The sequence below is a fragment of the Crocuta crocuta genome, unplaced genomic scaffold (genome assembly GCF_008692635.1).
Source record: "Crocuta crocuta isolate KB4526 unplaced genomic scaffold, BGI_CrCroc_1.0 scaffold48, whole genome shotgun sequence".
Taxonomy (NCBI): Eukaryota; Metazoa; Chordata; class Mammalia; order Carnivora; family Hyaenidae; genus Crocuta; species Crocuta crocuta.
In genome coordinates this window covers 9,248,344-9,271,885 of record NW_027533089.1, presented here as the reverse complement: position 1 = coordinate 9,271,885, position 23,542 = coordinate 9,248,344, and the positions used below count along the sequence as shown (strand labels likewise).

General features: G+C 36.8%; 1 protein-coding gene and 1 pseudogene across 1 annotated transcript; one reads left to right on the top strand and one right to left on the bottom strand.

Moving 5' to 3' along the window:
• Positions 1-6: 6 nt before the first annotated feature.
• DR1 (down-regulator of transcription 1) lies at positions 7-19,679 on the top strand. Its single transcript, XM_077746150.1, has 3 exons — positions 7-624; positions 9,092-9,255; positions 17,633-19,679. Exons 1-3 carry the CDS (start codon positions 405-407, stop codon positions 17,777-17,779), a joined length of 531 nt encoding a protein of 176 aa, XP_077602276.1. The 5' UTR covers positions 7-404; the 3' UTR covers positions 17,780-19,679.
• A 1,226-nt stretch (positions 19,680-20,905) lies between these two features.
• Positions 20,906-23,542, bottom strand: part of LOC144216654 (eukaryotic translation initiation factor 2-alpha kinase 1-like) — a 10,270-nt pseudogene continuing 7,633 nt past the window's right edge.

The following is a 23,542-nucleotide window of genomic DNA, read 5'->3' as shown; positions in this document are numbered from 1 at the left end:
TCCGCCTGGTACCGCGGCGAGGCCAGTGCCCCTGGATCTTGCTTCTCCTCCGGCGTGGTTGGGGACCGGTCAGGCGACAGCGCCCGCTTCTCTGAGGAGACACGAAGGTGGTTCCCCAGTGCTCAAATTTCCGGACCACCTTTGCAATCTCCTCTCCGACGTGGGCAGAGCTGTCCCCATTATCTTCAGCCCCCCGACCTCCTTCCCAATCTCGCCCCGAATCTCTCACACACACGGGTGTTCCCCACCCTCACGAACCAGCTCCTCCCCAACCCTCGTTTTCTGCCCTCTCTTCGCGCTCCTGGGATCACACTTTGAGGGCAGCCTTTGAGAAATCTTCGTGGAATAGTGGACCAGAGCTGGGGAGTTTTTAAAAATCGGGGCGCGCGCGAGAGGGAGATACGATGGCTTCCTCATCTGGCAACGATGATGATCTCACTATACCTAGAGCTGCTATCAATAAGATGATCAAAGAGACTCTCCCCAATGTCCGGGTGGCCAACGATGCCCGGGAGCTGGTGGTGAACTGCTGCACTGAATTCATCCACCTTATATCTTCTGAAGCCAATGAGATTTGCAACAAATCGGAGAAGAAGACCATCTCACCCGAGCACGTCATACAAGGTAAGTGGTATGTGTGGGATTTTGTTTAGGTGAGCGTGGAGGGCAGCCTGCCAGTCGCGTGACCCGTTCATGTCAAAGCCTTAGTTCCTCTCCGCGTATCAGTACGAGTAGACGAAAAAGCCACGCGGGCATGGAGGCAGCCGGTGCCTTACCACCTCCCTGTGTGGTATTCTCATGGTGCTTTTCATCCGGCGAATACAAGGAAGGATTTGCCGGCGTTTAGGTCAGCTAACATCCTCCAAAGAAAAAGTAGCAGTCGTCGTCTGTTTACGGCCAGGTAAGCGGAAGCAGCAAGAATTTTGCCTGCCTGCGGTTGAACCTAGACATGACAACTGAGTGAGAAGTTGTCTCCCCAACGTGGAACCGCAGCCGTGACAACGGAGAAAGGAACCCAAAGTTCCCGCTTGGAAAGTGAAGATTTAGACAGGATCTTCCAAGCACGAGTGGAGACAGCATCCCTTGCCCACCCGACTTTTTCACCAGTGTAGAGGAAAAGATGAATTTTCTGAACGCATGAGAAAGAATTCTTAACGTAAACGCTGTTTAACGTTGTAAAGTGTGGTGATGTTGAATAGAGTATGTTTTCAGCTTTAAGAACGGTTCAGTGAGGGGCGCTTGGCTGTCTCAGTTGATGGAGCATGGAACTCTTGATCTCAAGAGTTTTGAGGTTGAGCAGCACGTTGGGTGTCCAGATTACTTAATAATAATAATTAAACTAGTTTAGTGGTCCTACTGTTCATCAAGTTAACAAAACTCTCCAGTTTAATTCTGGAAGAAAAGGGTGGAAGATCATCATACTTTCTTTCCCCCGCTTCCTTCTTTTTCCTCTTTCTCAGTTTTTCTTTTATGTAACTTGCTTTGCTCTATGGAGATAAATTTTTAAAGCTTGCATTGAAAGTTTGTAAGATTTTTTTCATGGAACATTTCCCTGTCTTTTCCCGTTGTAATTCCCATTTGGATGTATACACTTAAGCTTTTATTGAACAGCATGTCTGAAAACTTCAACAGTTTCCTATGTTGGAAAGGATTTAGTCCAGTAGTAGGGATTTGGGGGACCACATTCTGATGGTTTGTTTCAGGAATAGGGAGACATTTACTAGTCCTAATGTTTTGGGAGCACTTACATACACTCTTAAGAAAAAGTTGCATTCAAGTTGAGGTGATTACTTGCCTTTTATAATAATTAAAATTCTAACAGTTTCTTGATTGCTTTTGAAGTCAGAAAAAATCATAATCAACTTTAATCATTTTAATAGGCAGACAGGTGTCTACCATCTTATTTTTCATAATTTAACTTTTAAAAGGTGATGTTCCTATTATTCTGAAGTAGAGAATGCATCTCATATTCACCGTATCCAATATTTTCCTGTCAATATTGATAAAAAGATTACATGATTCATGTTTTGGTCCTTAATGATGGATGGAAGGTAGATTTAAATATACTCTGCCATTTCTATTTCAGTCCATGAAGAGAAAAAAAAAATCCCTGGGAAAAACCATATTTGATTTTTAAAGGTAGTATTTTTTGTTTGTTTGTTTTTGGTTTGGTGTGCTGAATACTCTGGAAGGTACAGTGAAAGTTAAGTTCTCTATTTTTCCTTTTGTGTTTTATTTTTAGATTGTATGTACAATTGTTTTTAGTCTTTCATAAGATTATCCAACAGAGCTATAATTTCCTTTTACAATTCATAAAAAAGAAAAAGAACGTTTTATCCACATTGCCTTTTTAATGAAAATTTAAAAAGATTTCTAAAGGGTCTGCCTAAACGTTTGTTTACAACACAGAAGTGGGGATTGTTCCAAAATTCTAATAACACATTGCAGTCTGTCTTTTTGGGTAGTTTATTCTTTTCTAAAATATATTTTTCTGATTGACATGGTGGAATAAAAGTCCAGCTGTAGCAAGCAATATGCTAAATAGCTCAATTTAGGAATATGCTAATAAATTCAGTTTAAGGTGTGAGTCAGAAAGTTTCAGTGAAAGCATTTTCCTTTGTGTACTGAGGATGATTGATTAATTTTTAAAAAATCATCGATTAGATAGTCTTACAGATTTACCCTTTCTTTGGGTAACATTGCTAATGTTAAGTGGATAAGGACCCACCATTTTTGCCCGAAATTCTCACCATGAAGGGGACTACATCGTATGCATTCATAATCTCATATTATTTCATATTTAATCATTTTAAAGAATTTTTTGTCTTGAGTGGTTACTTTTTTTTAAAAGAAATCCTTTAAGTTGTGTACTTTTTTAGGTGTTTAAAATGTGTCTACAGGTTAACCCTAGAAAGCTTGCTAAGTCATAGTAAGTATGACTTTTTTATGCTTTTCTGTATGTATTTATTATTTTGGTATGTAGGATATATGCAAGTGGAATAATTACATTTAAAGTCATATGAATCTCACATATTGAAGTTCCAATTTTTTAGTAATAAGTTTAATGAACTAGATTTTGCTTCAGGACATGTCATTTGTTCACTTGCTACTTTGCTTTACATTGTCAGCAAATTAAGCATCTGAGGCAGTTCTGTAAAATGGAAGTTAATTAAAGTTGAAATAACTTTATTGCTAGTAGATCTTTGAAATAGTTAAATTTTTAAAAAATTTCAAAATGTTTTGCTTATTTTGAGTTTAAAAAGGGGACTTGGTGTTGAAGATCACAGATAAACAAATACAGGGGTTCTAAGCTATAAAAGGTGTTCCTTTCATATCATTGATGGTTTTTGTGAATACGTATTCTTAAATAAGTTTTAACATGTTCTGTTGTATTATGGAAAGAACTGACGTTGAGGATTAAGAATGGCAAATTCTACGCTGGAGAGTCATTGGCCTTAGGCAAATCTAAAGGTTTCCTCATTTATGTATAAATAATATTTAATTGTTTTCAGGTATTACTTGCAATTATTGAGAATCAGAGTTGAGAATCTTACATGATATACTGCAATAAATAATTTTATATTTTTAGAAGCTAGCTTTTCTTAGGCAAGCTTTTAAAAAAAAGTGTTTATTTTGAGAGAAAGAGAGAGCTCATGGGAGGGGTATAAGGAAAGGAGAGAGAGAATCCCAAGCAGGTTTTCTGTTGCAGAGATATGGGGTTCCATCTCACAAACTGCAAGATTATGACCTGAGACAAAATTAAGAGTTGTATGCTTAACACCCTGAGCCACCTCAGACACCCCTAAATAATAATTAAAAAAATATTTTTTAATGTTTATTCATTTTTGAGAGACAGAGACAGAGCAGCAGGGGAGGGGCAGAGAGAGGGAGACACAGAATCTGAAGCAAGCTCCAGGCTGCAAGCTATCAGCACAGAGCCTCACAAGGAGCTTGAAACCACAAAACGAGATCATGACCTGAGCCAAAGTCAGATGCCCAACCAACTGAGCCACCTGTGTGCTCCTAAATAATAATTTTTAAAATGTGTAATGTTACTGATTTAAATCCAAAGCTCGAGGTTTGTTATGTTTAATCTTACAGCATAATGCCATTTGTAAAGCTTAAGTATAAAGGTATTTTAAGTGATTATTTTTTTGGATTTTTAATCTGCCACATTTCCTCCCTACATTTATAACAGTAGTAACTGAAAGTAGTGAAAGTTTGAAAAAGTCTGAGGATTTGCTTCTTCAGCAATTGAGTTGCTTAAAAAAAAATCTAGTTCCTCTCACACTGGTACTTTTATGAAATACAATAAAAAAGGATCACTAGGAAAACAAAATTGAAAAATATATAAAAGTTCAATTTTTGTTGTTAGATTCAGTAGACTTAAAATTAGTCTTGTCAGATTGCTTTGAAGGTTCCCCCCCAGCTTTATTGAGATATAATTGATAGAACATTGTGTAAGGTTAAGGTGTACAGCATAATGATTTGATGCATATATATTGTGAAATGATACCACAATAAGGTTAGCTAACACATCCATCACCCCATGTAGTTAGTTTTGCTGTGAAGGTTCCTAAATGCTTACTTTGATTTCCATACTTAACTCATCATAGACCATTACAAGCAGTTATGGCCCAAATCCATGGACCACAGTTTGAGCTTTGCTCTAAAGCTTAAACCACAGTCTATTTTAGAAAGTGGATGTCCAGTAGTTTTTAAGTCAGAGGATCTGAGTGATTGCAGAGAAGTTGTAATAATAATGAGAATGAAATTGTATTATCTAAATAGTTACGCGTACTGATGTTTTTTTCAAAAGGACACATTATATATATGGAATTGGTATTATCACATAATCAAGTTCTTTTCAAGTTGGGATTTTATTATTTTCCTTAAAACTGACATATCTTGTTTTTTTTTTCTTCTGTTACCCAACAATTACTTTTGAACACTACTAGGTACCTGGCACAGTGTTAGATAATGCTAAGGATATAAAGATTGATGATATTTGGTTCCTGCTCTGCCCTCAGTCTCTCATTATTGTCCCAGATTCCCAGGAGTAGTAATCCATAGAGGACACGGTTAAGGGTCTTCAGAAACATTTGCCAGGCTAATGAGCCAAGAAGTCAGTTTGGCCCATATCATCCTCTTAATGCATTTTGAGTGAACTCCTCCCCCCTTCCTTTAACAAATAAACAAAAGAAAACAAATTTGAAAATGCTGTTTTATGTATTATAATTTTTTAATGAAAAACCTGTATTATACATTTGATATAAAGTAATTGACAAATTCTTATTAAAACAAAACTTTATACGATTGCATTAGTTTTGTAAAATAAGATAAGTCTGTATTAAAATTATTGTTGCTGGTTAGAAGTGTTTACCTTTTTTTTTAAGTGGTTGGTTGTCAGCATCTGTCTTTTTTAAAAAAAAGTTTATTTTGAGAATGTGAGTGAGGGAGGGGCAGAGAGAGAGAATCCCCTGCAGGCTTCCCCTCCCCCATTAGCACAGAGCCCAATTTGGGGCTCAAATCCGAATCCACGATATCATGAACCGAACTGTGAGATCACGCCCTGAGCTAATGAAATCAAGAGTCAGACGCTTAACCAACTGAGCCACCCAGGGACCCCGACATCAGTCTTTGAAATTGAAAAATGTGCCAAGTATTTTTTCCTCTAATATGCCCATGCACTTTCCTGGGTATAATTTTAAAATACATGGTAGAGGGTAGCAGACAGGCATCTGAGGAGCAAGTGAAGTATGTATTTTATCAGCAAAAAAAATGTTTTATTATTTTTCTTTTCTGTCTTTTACTCTGAGATCCTTAGAGCTGGGGCCCTAACACTCCATTAAGTCTCTTTATACACACTAGAAAAAGGCACTTCTTCTCTAAAAACCTTTCTACCATCTGCCAGAAAAGTGCCATAATAAACATACAAATCTACGTTTACAGTATGAATGGCCTTCCTTAGATATGGTCCTGTTGTGCACAGGATAACCTACAAAACCGCACATGATGGCCCTGCTTAGGAGTCCTTTCCCTTATCCTTTAAGACGCTCTTTGTGTAAAATGGAAATGATTATTCCAGTATGGTAACAAATGGTGTAAAATATCTCCTTGTTTAGAAAAGACTATATCTACTTATTGCTGTTAGCCGTAGTGTATTTAAAATTTGGATTACAGTCAGTGCAGTTTTAGAAATTAAAATTTATGGCTTTTCTTGTTGAACCATTTAATTGAGAGTACAAATTTGTATATGGCAGCTCTTTGAATGATAATAAATATTAACCTTGGATTCACTTGCAAATTTTTTGAAAGCAGTGTTCTCAACCTTAGATGTTTTTAAAGGTGAGTTCTTTGTTTTCTTTCAAAATTTTAACTCAAGCTCTCCATGGTTAAAGATAGTTTAGATTGGATTTTTTAATGTCGAATCTAGTAATTCATGACATTTTGAAGAGTTATCTCCATGGTGTTGATTTATTAATTTTATAAATTTAATATTTTATGTTATAAATACATTCATTCAACTTGAATTTAGTGTGATAATGCATAGCTGGATCTTTATTTATGTCCTGTATACTTTAGGGCACTCTTTTAAACCTAAGGGAAAAAATAAAGATGAATAGTATATAGTGCAAGTGGTTAAGTGAATCTTAGGTGCTAGACATGGTGTTAAATGCTGTAGATCACTTGTTGATCCCTACGGTCCTAAAAATAATACAGTGAACATTTTGCTTGTTCTGTGTTTGAAGCCTCTGTTTGAAGCTCTTTGTTTATATTAATTCATTCATTCTTCACAATAACCTGATCTGATGAGATACAGGTACTGTTATTCGTGTTTCAGAGCACAGAGGTGAAGGAACTTATCTAGGGTCACACAGCTAATTTGCGGCAGAGCTGGGATCAGTCTCTGGCAGCCTTAGGGCCTGCATGCTTAAACTCTGTACTGCATATGTTTTAGGAAGACACTATGAAATGCTGTTCCCAGGGAAAGAAAACTGAAGCTTAGAGATATGAAGCAGTAGATCCAAAGTTATATGAATATATTGACTTCAAATTCTAAGAGGTCTATCCGATTTTATAAGGGGGGGATTACTTCTGTCTAGGAGGATCAAGCACACTTATTTGAAGATGGAGTTTGATCTGAGCCTTGAATGCATTACCATCAGTATGAATGTGGAAAACTGATGTCTGTTGGGAAACATTGAGTGGTCAGATTTAGCATATGTAGGGATTTAATGGCAGAAATAAAGCTGGAAATGTAGGTAGAGCTGGATCTAGAGAAAAGTGGTATACGCTAAGGAAATACGACTTTCTTCAGAATATTGGGAGGAAACCGCAAGCCATTCTCTTGGTTTCTTTTGGTATTGTCTCCAGTCAATATTATTAAAAATATATACCTTTAAAAAACAGAAGAAACTGGGGTGCCTGGGTGGCTCAGTCACTTAAGCCTCCAACTCTTGATTTAGGCTCCGGCCATGGTCTCAAGGTTCCTGAGATTGAGCCCTGTGTCCGCCTCTGCTCTGACAGTGTGGAGCCTGCTTGGGATTCTTTTTCTCTCTCTCTGCCCCTCCCCTGCTTGTGCTCGCTCGCTCGCTCTCAAATTAAATAAATAAACCTTTTTTAAAAAGAGCAAAAACAGAAAAACCTTGGCTTCTAGCATTGACACTAAATAATCAGTCTGTCAATTCAAGTAAAAAAATGCAGTCTCCTTAATCTTCACTTAATTTTCCACGATATCTCCAGTCAGGCCAAGAATTATGTGGTGGTTATTTTGATATACAGAACTCAGAGTAATGAATTACTGAAGTTTTTGGGGGGAGGCAAAGAGGAGCAATAAGTTAGTGTAATTAAAATTCAAGTAATAGTACTCTGCTTTTTGGCATGAGATTACTTCTAAAGAAGGTTGATGTAAAACAGCTTAATATTTGAGGTAATTAAAGTTAGAAATAATTTTAAAATGTCTTAAAAACCACAGCTGACATGGGAGGGAATGCCTATTTGTAAAGGTGTATTTTATATTCTCACTTAAGAGCAAATTCCTGTAGTTAGAATTCAGGGCATCTTTACTGAGAGCAGTCTGGTTCATCATAATTGTTGAAAAACTGCAAGAACTGATGAACTAAGGTAAATTCATCACTGTATTTCTCCCCACCTATATTTCATCATTGGGTCAGAAAACAAAGTGCCTCTGGGGCATTGGCAATATGTAGAAAACTATAAAATACAATTTTAATTACTGTGAGCCAAAAGAAACTTTATGCTTTGTCTTGATTACAAGAAGGCATGTAGAAAGTGCATTACTGTAAAATTTTCTTTCTAAGTGTGAAAAAGGGAAAGAGAATTTTTTGTTAATACTTCTATCTTTATAGTCTTTCTTTATCCCAGTTTTCTGCCGCATCACTTGAAATGATTTTCTAGTGCTTCCTGCTAAGTTTTATTTTCAAGAGAAACTTCTTGGCTGAGTATAAATGCTGAATTTCGTAAGTTATTTCCACCAGTATTTCTTAAACTTGGCAGTTTGAGCGCCTTTGCTAAAAATAGTCTCCTGTTTGGTATATTGTACAAAAGAACTTATCCATTCTTTCATCCCATCCTACTGAAACTTAGAACATATGTTACCAACCTAAGCCAAATGGCACAAAATATGTTATTAACAAGTAGATTCCAAATATTTGCTTTTTTGGTATTATTCTAAAAAGTGACTGAGGTAATGATGTTTGATTTACTGTGAGTGGTATAGGAAAAATGTTTTCTTACTGAAAGCACATGTTCTTACATTGGACTCTTTTTTTTCTTCACAGGAAATGCTTTGGTTTTTAAAAGTTAATCAGGAAGAAAAGTAAAGGCTTGTGCTGTTAAAATACTCCTCATGTTTTACTTAATTTGTAATATAATATTAAGAAAGTTGATAAAATGTTTTGATTTAGCCATTCAAGTAATTGCTGTGCAACTATAAAATAAGCAAAATTATTAGAAGACAGGAATCCCCTCGCCTCAAAAAACAAAACAAAACACAAAATCTCCCATAAATGGGGGAAAAGACTAAGTTCTATCACTCTTTCATATTGTCATGTTTTCATTTCCCTAGCACTAGAAAGTTTGGGCTTTGGCTCTTATATCAGTGAAGTAAAAGAAGTCTTACAAGAATGCAAGACTGTAGCATTAAAAAGAAGAAAGGCCAGTTCTCGTTTGGAAAACCTTGGCATTCCTGAAGAAGAGTTACTGAGACAGCAGCAAGAGTTATTTGCAAAAGTAAGTAATGTATTTTAAGTTGTTTTTATCTGAATACTACCCTGTTTGCTAACAGAAATCATACTGGTTTCTGAAATCATTTCTTAAATCAACATATATATCCAGAGGATTTTCTTTCTGTGGCTGATTGTTTGATCAGAGTCTGATGTTTAGATCTGACCAGTTTGACTCTGTTTGGTCAGTTATTTCCTTCATATAAAAGTAAATATTTGCACATAAATTTTTTTTTTTTTAAACAGGGGATGCCTGGGTGGCTCAGTGAGTCAAATGTCTCAACTTCAGCTCAGGTCATGATTTCATGGTTTGTGAGTTCAAGCCACACTTCCGGCTTTCTGCTGTCAGCCCAGAGCTTGTTTTAGATCCTCTCTCTCTCTCTCTGCCCTTCCCCCACTCTGGTGCACTCTTCTTAAACGTTAAAAGAATTTTTTTTAAAAAAGTAAATATTTGCAGCAATTTGTTTTCTTTTTATTATTAAAAATTTTTTTTAATGTTTATTTATTTTTGAGAGAGAGAGAAACACAACATAAGTGGAGGAGAGAGAAAGGAAGACCCAGAATCCTAGGCAAGCTCTAGACTCTGAGCTGTCAGCACAGAGCCTGGTTCAGGGCTTGATCTCAAATCGTGAGATCACAACTTGAGCCGAAGTCAGACACTCAACCTGAGCTACCAGGGCCCTCCTTTCTAAATTTTTTTAATGTTTATTTTTGAGAGAAAAAGTGAGAGTGAGAGAGAGAGTGTGAGTGGGGGCATAGAGAGAAGGAGGCACAGAATCTGAAGCAGGCTTCAGGCTTTGAGCTGTCAGCACAGAGCCCAGCGCAGGGCTTGAATCCATGGACTGTGAGATCATAACCTGAGCCGAAGTTGAATGCTTAACCAACTGAACCAACCAGGTGCCCCAACAGCAACCAGTTTTCCAAGGAGAACAACTCCAAAATAACTACTGAGATTTTACTTTGATGGTTTTTTCCAGACAGAATGACCGTTTAAAAGCATGAAAAATATACTTAAACATTCTTTAAAAAAAATTTTTTTTTTAATGTTAATTTATTTTTGAGAGAGAGAGAGAGAGACAGAGAGTGTGAGCCCGGTAGTGGCAAAGAGAGAGGGAGACACAGAATCCGAAGCAGGCTCCAGGCTCTAAGCTGTCAGCATAGAGCCCGACGTGGGGCTCGAACCCATAAGCTGTGAGATCATGACCTGAGCCAAAGTCAGATGCTCAACCGACTGAGCCACCCAGGCGCCCCGGTACTTAAACATTCTTAAGATTTAAAATGATGGGCTGGTGAGAAAATAGTATATCAAATTTTATAATGAGTGGTATATAAGGAAAATTTGATAAACATCTATTTTATAGTTAAAGTAGGTTTTTAATGCACCTTTAAAACAAACATCTAATCTTTAAAAAAGTCCTTCTATTCTTCCTCCCTACCTCCCTTCCTCCCTTTCTTATTAAAATTCTAATTCCCAGTTTGTGAAGGATTAGCACTAACCTTCACAAAAAAAAAAAAAGAGGAGCGGATGAAGTTCTTTTTTTTCTACTAAGTTTTGGCCTCTCATTTCAAATTAAATTATAAGGCAGTTTTGGGTGGAAGAGGTGAGATTTCCTACCAGTTAATGTAGTTTCCTTTAGAATTGGGAAGTATCAGTTTTGGTAATCTCTTCCAGATTAATGCTATACCTGATCCTTTTTGTGGTCATAATAACCAGTTGGATTTGGATCAAAAAACATCTGAACATTAAGCGTTATCAAGCACTAGACATCAGATACCATTTAAACTAATAAGAAAAATAAGTTTACTAACATATATTAAGTTCTAATCATGTGCTAATCATGTTGCCAAGGGGTACCTGGGTAGCTCAGTCAGGTGAGCATCCAACTTCGGCTCAGGTCGTGATCTCATGGTTCGTGGGTTCGAGCCCCGCGTCAGGCTCTGTGCTGACAGCTAGCTCAGAGCCTGGAGCCTGTTTCAGATTCTGTGTCTACCTCTCTCTCGGAAATAAATAAAAAACATTAAAAAAAATAAAAATAATCATGTTGCCAAATAATTTACCTATATTTTTTAAAATCCTCACAACTTATAATGATAGATACTAAGGAGGTACTAAAAGCTTTTGAAACCGGTACTAAAAAATGCTCTATTAGATACTTTATATACTTTGCAGTTTTTACAAATATAAATACATCTAAATTTTATTATACTCATTTACACATTAAGAAATAGACTCAGAAATGGAGAAACTTGCATGAGATCATGGATTTGTTCTACAGATGTTTACTGAAGTACTCATTATTTACCAGACAGAGTGCTAAATGTTAGGCTTATAATAGTATACAAAGGAGACTTGGTTCTTGTTATGATGGAGCTTAGTTTACTGGGAAGGATTGAGTTAAACAATAAAACAGGTAAGTTCATATAGTTAGGAAGTGTTGGAGTCTAATTCAAACTCAAGTTTTCTGACCCCTAGACATGTGCTATTTCTACATTGCCATGCTAATGTTCTAGCTACCATTTGTGTACTTAAACTTATTTTAGAACTTCTAAGTGGAACATGCCTTACCCTTTCCAGGGCAAAAAGAAGAATGAAAGCAATAATTGCCTGCCAAATCTGTCTTTACCTTTCTATCCTTGTCATTTGTTATTTCTTCTTCCTTATCTCCCTTCTTTTTTGCCTTCATCTATGGGTGAAGATATCTTCCCTTAATATTTCTTTGCTCTTGTGAGGAAAATCAGCAGAGAGGTAAAAATACAACACCTATCTAGTTCTTCTTCCTTAAAGCACAAAGCACTTAAGTCCTAAATATGAAAGGAACTGATAAGTAAATATAACAGCTTTTTTATCACTTTGATTTCATTTCATCTTTTAGACTTTAAGGGGTTTTTTTACATTTATTTATTTTTGAGAGACAGAGCACAAATTAGGGAGGGGCAGAGAGAGAAGGAGACACAGAATCCAAAGTAGGCCCCAGGCTTTGAGCTGTCAGCACAGAGCCTGATGTGGGGCTTGAACTCACACCTGAGCTGAAGTCGGATGCTTAACTGATTTAGCCACCCAAGTGCCCCCCTTTTTTTTAATGTTTATTTATTTTTGAGAGGAGGGAGAGGCAGAGAGGGAGAGGGAGACACAACATCTGAAGCAGGCTTCAGACCCTGAGCTATCAGCACAGTCTGACATGAGGCTCAAATCCATGAATGGTGAGATCATGGCCTCAGCTGAAATCGGACGCTTAACTGACTGAGCCACCCAGGCGCCCTAGACTTTATTTTAAATACTAACACAATAGCATTCTCATTTGAAGCAGTCTTTCAACTGCTAGCAACAAAATTTGGAAAGGGGGAAATTAAGATATTGAAATTAAGGTTAACTGTAAATTATAAATGTTATTTTAGTATGGGGGGGAGAATCTTAAAACATAATGAAAATCTCCAAAAGAATGGGGGTGCCTGGGTGGCTCAGTTGGTTGACGTCTGACTTCAGCTCATGTCATGATCTCACGGTTCATGGGTTCGAGCCCTGCATCGGGCTCTGTTGCTGACAGCTCAGAGACTGGAGCCTGTCTTCGGATTCTTTGTCTCCCTCTTTCTCTGACCCTCCTCTGCTCACGCTGTCTCTCTCTCTCACTCTCAAAACTAAATAAAACATCTTAAAAAATTTAAAAAAAAGAAAAAAGAAAATCTCCAAAAGAAGAAATTAATTAGGAAGTATACACTTACTATCTTTCACACTTTCGTTTTATTTTTTATTTTTTATTTTTTTAAAATTTTTTAATGCTTTATTTATTTTTGAGAGAGAGAGAGACAGCGTGAGCAGGGGAGAGTCGGAGAGAGAGGGAGACAGAGTCCGAAACAGGCTCCAGGCTCTGAGCCAGCTGTTAGCACAGAGTCTGACACGGGGCCTGAACCCACAAGCTGTGAGATCATGACCTGAGCCAAAGTCGGACGCTTAGCCGACTGAGTCACCCAGGCGTCCCCACACTTCCATTTTAGAAGAAAAATACTTTAGGTAGATTGGGTAGGAGGCAAAAGGGAAAAAAGTTAGAAGTACCACTGAAAATTATAATTTATGAAAATGAAATTTATCAGTCAACGTAGATTTTAAAGGCACAGAAATGTTTTTATGTCTGTACAGAGAAATATGTTTGCTAATGTGGGGACATAGTGCTTAAAAGTCAGTTAAATTTTAATTGTAACCAGTACATGTCTTTGTAGATCACTGAATAAACTATGAGATCAGCAGCTTTTGCTATAAAACCTGTGTAGAGACTTGAAACCATTTGAGGTTTTTTTTTTCTGTGCCACAAAATTATATCTATATATAGTTGATTAAGGCACAAAGTAAGTATTCTTAAGTTTATTAAATTCACATATTTGGTTTGCCCTGCAATTTTCTTATGAACTCTTAAAATGTTTTTCATGAAGTACTGTTAGTCATTTTACACTCTGGGTATTCTTGCCATAAAGGTAAGTATGCCTGTGTGTTAAAATAATTATTTTTCATACTTTCTAAGTAAAAATAGATGCAGGTAGTTATTAGAATGTCTGGTTTCTGATTTCCTAAACAAAAAAAGGTTTTGTCTTGTAGGCGAGGTATGATAGGTACACTGACAACTGTAATATGAGGCTGACTACTTTCATGACTACTTTCCTGAGGAAGAGTTCCCAAGTACGGAGACATCACATTAGATTTTGGCAGTGTAAGAGTGTGTCAGTTATTTTGCATGTGAGTGCTAATACAAATTTAAATCCAAGCAGATCTCATCACATGTCACCTTACGAATGTTGACGTTGGAAAGAACACATTGCCTGTAGTATAACATCAGTTCTGGACTGAAAAGCTGAGAAAGAAACTTAATTTTTTCCTTTTTTGCATAACTTAGAAAAACCGCTAGTATACAGTTTACATATTGACTTCAGCAGATAATTTAAGCTGACAGTATTAATTCAGATTTAAGAAATTATTGGAATCTTGGTTTGTGTGGATTATCTACATGCAGTACTAAATTGGATAGCTTTTACATTTTCACATGTGTACATAGGCTTTCCCCACTCCTTTCTAACACCCATTAGTTATTGAACTTTGTGAACTGGCATTGAAATATACAGTGTTTTGTTTCATCAGTTTTATAAATGGTTTACAGCACAGTATGTGTAGGGTTTTTTGAGACATACCAAAGGTTAGTTTCTCAAGGTTCTTGTTGTACCTACTTTGGTAGCATTTGATGGAGAATCTTTTATATACATTTGTAGTAGATGAAAAATAAACTAATCTTTTTTTTTTTTTTAAAGCTTAAACCATATGCTAAGTTTCGGTCCAAATTGAGTAGGATAAGTTAAACTGATAAGTATATTTTTGTAAGCATAGTTATGTTGAAATAAAGTTTTTAAAAGAAAAAAAAACATGCACCAGTTACTAAACAGTTTTCTCAGCCTGAAACCCACCTTTCTGTGCTTTGATTTGTGATCAAGCCTAGTACTCTGTAAACCACATTTCTGCTTTTCTATTGGACTTCATTGGATTCTGCTACCAGTAGGGGGTTCTGGAGGGAGATTGCTAAGCTGGAGGAGAAAGGCAGCACTTGGGCTGTTTTCTTTTACTTCCTATTAGCTTCAAGTTCCTTTGAGCAACCTGCCAATGCATCTTTACCCTTGCTGCATCAGTTTCTTTTCCTGTAGCAGGAACCGAGTCCAGTTTATAGTTTCTCTAATAATACTTACAGAACCAGCCTAAACATTCATCATTTTCCTCCAGGGTGTGAGTCTCAAACCTTGGGCCCCTCTACCAAACTCAAAGATGCTTTTACCACCCAATCTATGCCACTTCTTGAGAGGTCTAGTTTCAGTTCCATGGATTGTTCTTTTAAGCTTCTTAAAAATTAAGTTTTAAAAATTGCAGCCTCTTCCTTTAGTCCCCCAGTTTTAGGGTTGATGGCTACTTCTGATAGTTACCAGTTCCATAATATCTAAGTGTTCTTTTCTTGCCTTTCCAGTGACCTAGTTACCAACTTTATACTTGGTTAACAATACTTTATATTGCATTCTTCCTGTTCCCCTAACTAGTGTGACTTCTATCTCCTGATTAGGTCCTGAATGATATAGTTAGGACTCAGGAAAAAACTTAATGCAGAAAATAATATTTTAGTTTGACTCAAAGAGTAGAGTTTTAGTAGGTGAAAATTAGGACATTTCAAATAGAATGACTATCAGTATGAGTTAAGGTAGTGAAAATGGGAGGGTGTGGTGTACTGAGAAAACACTTTAAGTTTTTTTGGAGTACCAAGTATGTATTACAGTTGGGGGATAAGTTGGGGCAGGCAGTAATTTGGAGGACCTTGAACTCTAGGTTGAGAAATTGGACTTAATTGGTAAACAAATGATTTTTTTTTAAGTATAATAATGACTTATTTGGAAGTCTCTTTTAGAAATATTTGGATAATGAATACATGAGATTATTATGAAAAGTTAGGAATGTATGTGGTAAAATCTAAATGTTAGTTATGCTGAACATTACTGTTCTCACAAAACATTGTTTCAGAAAATACTGGAGAACTGTGTGAGGAATGTAACAAGGAGTATGTAAACAGTCTCTATTCGCAAGTCTAGTGGGAAAAAAGATACATACTCAGGTAATTAGAGAACAAAGTAAATAGGTATAGGAATGCATAGAGAATTTTGGCGTATGAAATAAGGTACACAATATGATCTAGAAGGGTTAAGGACATTTCTGTTTTAGTAGATAACTAGGAATTAGCTATGCATAAAAGGAGGGTGGCGAGTGTGAGTCAGGCTTAAAGGACAATTCTGAGAAAAGGCAGAGGAAGAAGCAGCCTTATTTTGGTAGATTCCAATGGAATTTATGTGATGTTTTCAAGAACAGATTCATTTTTTCCCTCTTGGTGTGATTTTTCTGCTAATGAATTAAATTGGGAAAGATTTTTAGCTGTTGCAACATTGCTTGTAATGCTTATGTGAGTATCTTGATTTCTAAAATTCTGTGATGGTTTTTAGAGAGGATATATCAAATGAATGGATTTTAACTATTTCGCTTAAATTCAGTCCTGGATAAGTGCCTTTTCTCTAGTGCATATATGGGAAGGGTGTGTGTGTGTGTGTGTGTGTTCACCCACATGTGTGTATTTATGGGGAGAGGGACACAGGAGAAATTTATGTATAGAGTAGGGAACTGTGATAGAAACTCAAACATCAAGGTAGCTATTACGTTCATGTATAGTACTTTTCCTTAAGAATTAGGGGTACTGTACTAGACAACTTTTAAATAATTTTTATTTTTTATTTATTAAAAATTATATTTTTATTTTTTATTAAAAATTATTTTAAATGTTTTATTTCTGACAGAGAGGGAGAGACAGTGTGAGCAGGGGAAGGTCAGAGAGAGAGGTAGACACAATCTGAAACAGGCTCCAGGCCCTGAGCTGGCTGTCAGCACAGAGCCCAACGCGGAGTTCGAACCCACGAACCATGAGATCATGGCCTGAGCTGAAGTCGGACATTTAACTGACTGAGCCACCCAGGCACCCCACAGAAATAATTTTTAGATTGAAAAATGTTTAAATCTAAGTTGTAAGTTGAGAGGACAGATGAATCAAGTGAAAAAAAGGAAGAGAGGGAGGGGCTTCTGGCTTTGGCTTGGGTCATGATCTCTTGGTTCATGGGTTCGAGCCCTGAGTCTGGAGCCTCCTTCGGATTCTGTGTCTCCCTCTCTCTCAGCCTCTCCCCTACTCACACTCTGTCTGTCTGTCTCCCAAAAATGAATAAACGTTAAAAACATTAAAAAAAAGGGGCGCCTGGGTGGCTTAGTCGGTTAAGTGTCCGACTTTCGCTTAGGTCATGATCTCGCGGTTTGTGGGTTCGAGCCCCGCATCAGGCTCTGTGCTGACTGCCAGCTCAGAGCCTGGAGCCTATTTCGGAGTTTGTGACTCCCTCTCTCTCTGACCCTCCCCTGCTCACGCTGTCTCTCTCTCTCTCTCCTAGAAATAAATAAAAATATGAAAAAAAAAAAACATTTAAAAAAAAGGAAGAGAGAAATTGGAAAAGGAACTAAAGGAGAACATTGTGATTTTTCTACCAGCTTTTTCAATTTCAGTTGAATCAAAGGTCATAAAATTACGTGGCATAAAGGGGACTGAGGATAAGAGAACCAAGTTTTAGAAGCTGTTGTTAGTTGACAGAGAAGCAGTCTTCTAACTGTATTTTCTTAAAGAGTTCATGTTCTCCAGATGTATAAGTTATTTTGGTGGTTGGAAAATATCCAAATTTGGTAATGACTAAGTCTGTAATTGGCTTAATCAATACTTAACCAAAGTGTGTATGTTGTAAGTTAAAAAAAGATTATTACTTGTTTTTATGTTTTTGGTGTTTAGGCTAGACAGCAACAAGCAGAATTGGCCCAGCAGGAATGGCTTCAAATGCAGCAGGCTGCTCAACAAGCGCAGCTTGCTGCTGCCACAGCCAGCGCATCTAACCAGGCTGGATCCTCTCAGGATGAAGAAGATGATGATGATATCTGAAATTTACCAGCTGAGTTTCTATTTCCTCTATAAATGTTTTTCCCTGCACAAAAAAACAGTGAAAGAAATGCTTATCTGTAATTTTGTATGCATATTGGTGGACTTGCCATTGGTATTCTAGGGATGTCTGCTGTTAAGTTTCATCTATTGTGTGCTATTCATGTAAAAACTGTCTCTTTGAACTATTGAAAATTTAAGATTCAGTATAATATCAATTTTGAATTTTTAATGGTGTTTATGAAATTTTAGATAGCAGTGAGTCCTTTATTTGATCAATAAACAGTGTTACAGAAAACGTCAAGTTTATAAAAATACGGTGAAATTTATACAGAAACTAAACCTGCATTTGCATTTCCTCTGCCCTTTTAACTAGACTAAAAATTGGGAATTTTAAATTATTGGGGGGAGGGTGTTATGTAATGCAGTAGATGTTAGATCAGGTTGGTGAAAAAACAAAGAGTTCAGTTTTGTAGTATCTGAATTTTTTGTCTTTTAAAATGAGTATATATATATATAGGGAATAAATATATATGCTCAGATAAATATACTTGTTTAAAAAATCTCAAAACGACATTCAAAAACTAGGAAGGAGTATGTTCAATAGTAGTTGTATGAATTCAGTGGGTTATGTTTTTGATTTTGTTTTTGTTTTTTGTAGAGGTAAAAACTACAGTTTTATTATGGCATAATTCATCTTGAGCTACGCTATTACATTTCAAAGACTGCCCAATTTTGAGGACTGTCATGATTCTTACTATTTCACTCCAATAATTGTTAATAGTATTACTTGCTTAGTCCATCCATCTTTATTGGAACTTGTGAAACAGTTGCTTAGGTTCCATTGGTTTAATGGAGATTCATGAATATTCAAACCTTTGCTGGGGGAAAGAAATGAAAGCTAATAAGCATGCTTACTATAAAAGAGGGATTGTTTTGTAATTTAACTGGTAGTTATAGTTTACTTATTGTTTGTTTTTAGCATTACTTTTACATTTTCTTGACTAGATGGCCTAGAGTGTCCAATGCTTCCTTTTGAAATGGCATCATTGTCTCCATCATAATTGAGTGATAGCTTTAAAAATGGTTGGTTTTATTTTGTGTAAGAAAGTGTGTCATAACTGATCAGCCCTATATGAAATACAGATAGTTTCAACCTACTCATTAAAAAGGAGAAGCTTTAATTTGGTCCCACTAAATAAAAGTATGGTAGTGACTTTTATAGGAATCCAATGTATTGAAGAAATGGCATATTGTTTATATTTTGGAAACAGAATGGAAATGCCACTTTACTATAGTATAAAGTGATCTAAATTCCTGTGTCAGTTGCCAAATTATTTAAATTTGTATATTCACCAAGCCCAAGGATAAATTGTGGTTGCTGGGATTCCACTTTTAATTGGAGAGCTAAATAAGTAAAGTTTATAAGTATTAGATATCTTAATGATCTTATTTTGCAGTTTTAGAAAAAGTAAAATATTAGCATACATTTATTAAATAAACTTCCCCCATGCCATGAAAAGGTTAATTTTTCTGAATGTTTTAAGTTGAAGTTGATACTGTATCCATGAAGTGCTTTGGACAAGTTAGAAGGGGTTGTTTTTTTAAAAGTTTAAGTACCAAAGGTAGTCTAGTCTAAAAAATAAAAAGTTAATAAGTGTTGGCTTTTCTAATTTGTACTGTAACATCCTTATTCTTTCTATTTTAAGTATATCTGTTTCTTAAGTAAACAACTTAAATATTTTTCCACTTTTTTTTCCTGATGCAGAGTTCAGGTTAATTAATATTTTACTGCATCTGATAATGTATTATATGTTTGAAGCCTAGTGACTTTTCATTTTGACATTCTTGTGATTTCATATGCTGTATTCTTCAAGCAATAAAATCTGATGTGTTTTATAAATTGTTTTTATATTTAATAATCTACACAGATTAACAGCAGGAGATTGCTATTAACATTTTTACTAGTTTCAAGAATCTTGGGACGCCTGGGTGGTTCAGTCAGTTAAGTGTCCAACTTCGGCTCAGGTCATGATCTCGCGGTTCGTGGGTTTGAGCCCCGCGTTGGGCTCTGTGCTGGCAGCTAGCTCAGAGCCTGGAGCCTGCTTCAGATTCTGTGCGTGTTTGTGTCTCTCTGCCTGACCCTCCCCTGCTCACGCTCTCTCTCTCTCAGAAATAAATAAAAAACATTAAAAAGAAAGGAAAAAAAAATCGTAGGCCCAGCAAACATTTTGATCATTTGGTATGTTATACCTGACTTTCTCCTTTGTTTATTGTTATTTCAGAAAATGAAGTTTTACTTTTACTTTTATAATGACAGTCCTAGGATCCAGGCATAACAAAGTTAATTAAGCAATGATTTACTTTTAGTTTATTTTTTAGCATTTAAAAGTCATTATACTGTCCATTGTTGAGATTTTTAAAATCTTGTGGAGAAAGAAACAAATTTTTAGGGTTCTTGAGAAATAAAGTTACTGTTTAGTAAATACCTTCTCCACTTCCTTAAATATATATGTTTTTTTCAGCAGACTAGCAAATTGATAAATGTTGAAAATATACCATTTTTTTTCCTTTTTTTTTTTTTTTTTTAAGAGAGTGCGCAAGTTGGGTGGGGAGAGGGAAAGGGAGAGAGACAGAATCTTAAGCAGACTCCATACCCAGTGCAGAGTCTACCACAGGGCTCGATCTCATGACCCTGAGATCATGACCTGAGCCAAAATCAAGAGTTGGACACTTAACCAACTGAGCCACCCATGCGGCCCAAAAAGGTACCAATTTTTAAAACTGTATGTATCATGCATATGTTTTCACAAATTAAACATACTCATATCACTGGTTTCAGATCAGGACACAACAGTGTGAACACCCCAGAAGCCCCTCTTACCCCTATTTTAACACTGTCTTCCCTGTAAGTAATTACTATTCTGTTTTCTAAACCCATAGATTAGTTTTGCCTTTTATTTGATGTAAATGAATATTTTTTTATTAAACTTTAATAAGTCTTATACAGGCTTACTAAATAAATAAAAGTATTATATACCCTAATAAAGATTGAAAATTCACATTCCAGTTGACTAGTTTAAAAGAGTTTAAGACCACTTTCACATTTATAGAGCATAATTAAGGCTACTAGAGAGTCACACTTTCATCTTCCATTTCATCTTTAACCTTTTTGTCCTGAGAAAGGAGGCTTAGCTGCTGCTTTAGTTCTTCAGTTTTCCTGTTCTAGTATTTTCATCTGTAGTGTGAGATTAACATTTCCAGAAGTTTGGAAAAGTTCACTTTATAGCAACTGAACAGAGCAGATGGTCTCTGAGATGCATTCTTTCTGATTAAGTGCTAGATACACTTGGCTCTGTAGGACACTTTTTACTGAGGGATTCAAGTAACTGACCACTTCTTAAACCTATTAAAACTTGTCCTTGCTGTATTTATGTTCCAAACAGCTGAAAGAGTTCTAGTAGGATCACACCCAAGCTATACATACCTGACTTGGCGTCACACTCAAATCCTTCCAACTCTCAGGTTAAGTGTACAGACAAGTACCCACCCACTCTGGAAATATGTGTCTGTGTTCTGTTGCCATTTCTATTGATCCAGTCCATGTTCTGAATGATGTCTGTACAGGCCACACCGAAGTCTCCTGTTTTTACTTGCTGATCAGGGCCATAAAGAAAAATATTTCTGGACTTCAGATTTTGTGTATAATTCCCATGTCATGAATGTCAAATACACTTTCCACCAATTCTTGAAAGATTTTTATTGGAACACTGACCTTAACATAAGGACGTGCAGATTTGCCAGGGCAGTCCGGCCCTCCTTGTTTCTCTCAGCTGTCCAGTCCCACAAAGAGAGCTCACACAGGTGGATCTGAATGTGAAACATCAGGTGACACTGCATCAGGTGATATCTACCCCATCAAGTTTAAGTTTTCTTCAGCAGATTCCTTGATGGATGTGAAATTCTCTTTTAAGTCGTAATCATGCTTAAGTGGCAGCTGATGTTCAACAATCTGGAAGACAAAGCGGCTCTGGAGTAAAATGATTCCAATTCAGTGGCATCTTTTGTGACTAAAGTGGTGATATAGTTCATCAGTTTATTAGTCTGATTTTCAGGGCCAGCTTCTCCTAAGGATTTTTCTTTTTCTGAGGTGAATTTGGCAAGGATAATTGATGAGCTATTCCTTTTTTTTTTTTTTTTTAATGTTTATTGTTGAGAAAGAGACAGTGTTAGTAGGGGAGGGGCAGAGAGAGATGGAGACACAGAATCTAGGCAGGTTTCAGGCTTGGAGCTGTCTGCACAGAGTCCAGTGTAGGGCTCGAACTCATGGACAGCAAGATCATGACCTGAGCTGAAGTCGGACGCTTAACCGACTGAGTCACCTTGGATGAGTTCTGACTTTAATCATTTGTGACAACCTGTTGATCTCTGTTGTCCTCCTGGTTAGAGATTATTTCCAGAGATGGCAACTGAATAGAGATTCTATCTTGCATTTGGGCCACATGAGCATCTACTATCCCAGCAGTATGATGGCCTACAATATTAGGATGCTGAAGACCTAGTACCCTCACTTACCATAGTATCTTCATGCAGCCTGTTTAGTTGCACCTTTATTCAGCATATTTTGATTGCAAAATTCTGACCATCTAATTCATTCTTGAGCTTATATACTCTTCCATATCCACCTTTTCCTAAGGTGGCAAGGTGTTCTAGTTCGTTTAAGTAATATGAGGTTTGTTCTTCAAAGCTACTTCTCTTGTCTGATCTGGATATCAGAAATATCCTCACAGGGACCCTGAGGAACTCTTTCTTTAGCTGACCTCATTAAATGAGCAATAGCTATGGGCGACTGGTTGCCTCAGTAGGTAGAGCAAATAACTCTTGATCTTGGGGTTGTGAGTTCAAGCCCCATGTTGGGTATAGAGATTACTTAAAAATAAAATCTTACCAAAAAAACCCCCCAAAAAACATAAACCAAAACGGTTGCTCTGTTGTGATGTAGTCTTGATGAGCTAAACTCATTGCTACAAGTGAAAGAAGATAGCACCATTTTGATAAAGGTCTGACAAAGCAATTTAAACACCAGTCTTGAACAAAGTGGATTCATGAACATGACTCAAGTGCTCCAGTGAAGAAACAAGCAGTAATTTGGTTTGCAACTGCAAAAGGCAAAATCAGCTGTTGTAGGGTCATTTTAACAGCTGGAGTTCTGCTGGAATATCAGATTCCAAACATCGCTCCTGCTCCCCCTCCCTACCCCAATACTGCGTCACTAGGTCTGGGTTCAAGCCAGGATCCAGCCCAGTTCACTCAGGGGCTGGGATGAACCTTGCTGCTCCCCAATCTGCTCAGGAATTAAGGTGGACGGGAGCTGGGAGAGGGCCACTGCAGCATTCCAGGTCCCTCACCATTGTACTTGGAGTCCGAGCCCTGGGCCAGGAAGTCCATGGCAGGTGCACAGGCACAAACNATATGGACTGCTCCCCAGCCTACCTGCCAACCCACTGCCACCTCACGTAAGTCCCCAGTATACTCTTATTAGATCATCATCATATTTGTGAGTGTAGTGTTTTCTCAATGCCACTGTAACAAATTATCCCAAACTTAGTGATTTAAAACAACACAAATTTGTTCTCTTACAGTCCTGGATGTCAGAAGTCTAAAACTTTTGTTTTTGGTTGTTTGTGTTGTGTTTTTTTCCTTTTCCTTTCTTTCTTTCTTTTTTTTTTTTTTTTTTTTTTGTGTCTGGGGGGGGGGGCGAGGGGG

Excerpts from the sequence above, each read along its gene's own strand:
- DR1 (XM_077746150.1), top strand. The coding sequence starts at position 405 with ATGGCTTCCTCATCTGGCAACGATGATGATCTCACTATACCTAGAGCT. Across the intron at positions 625-9,091 it reads ACCCGAGCACGTCATACAAG|CACTAGAAAGTTTGGGCTTT; the intron begins GTAAGTGGTATG and ends TCATTTCCCTAG. Across the intron at positions 9,256-17,632 it reads AGCAAGAGTTATTTGCAAAA|GCTAGACAGCAACAAGCAGA; the intron begins GTAAGTAATGTA and ends TTTGGTGTTTAG.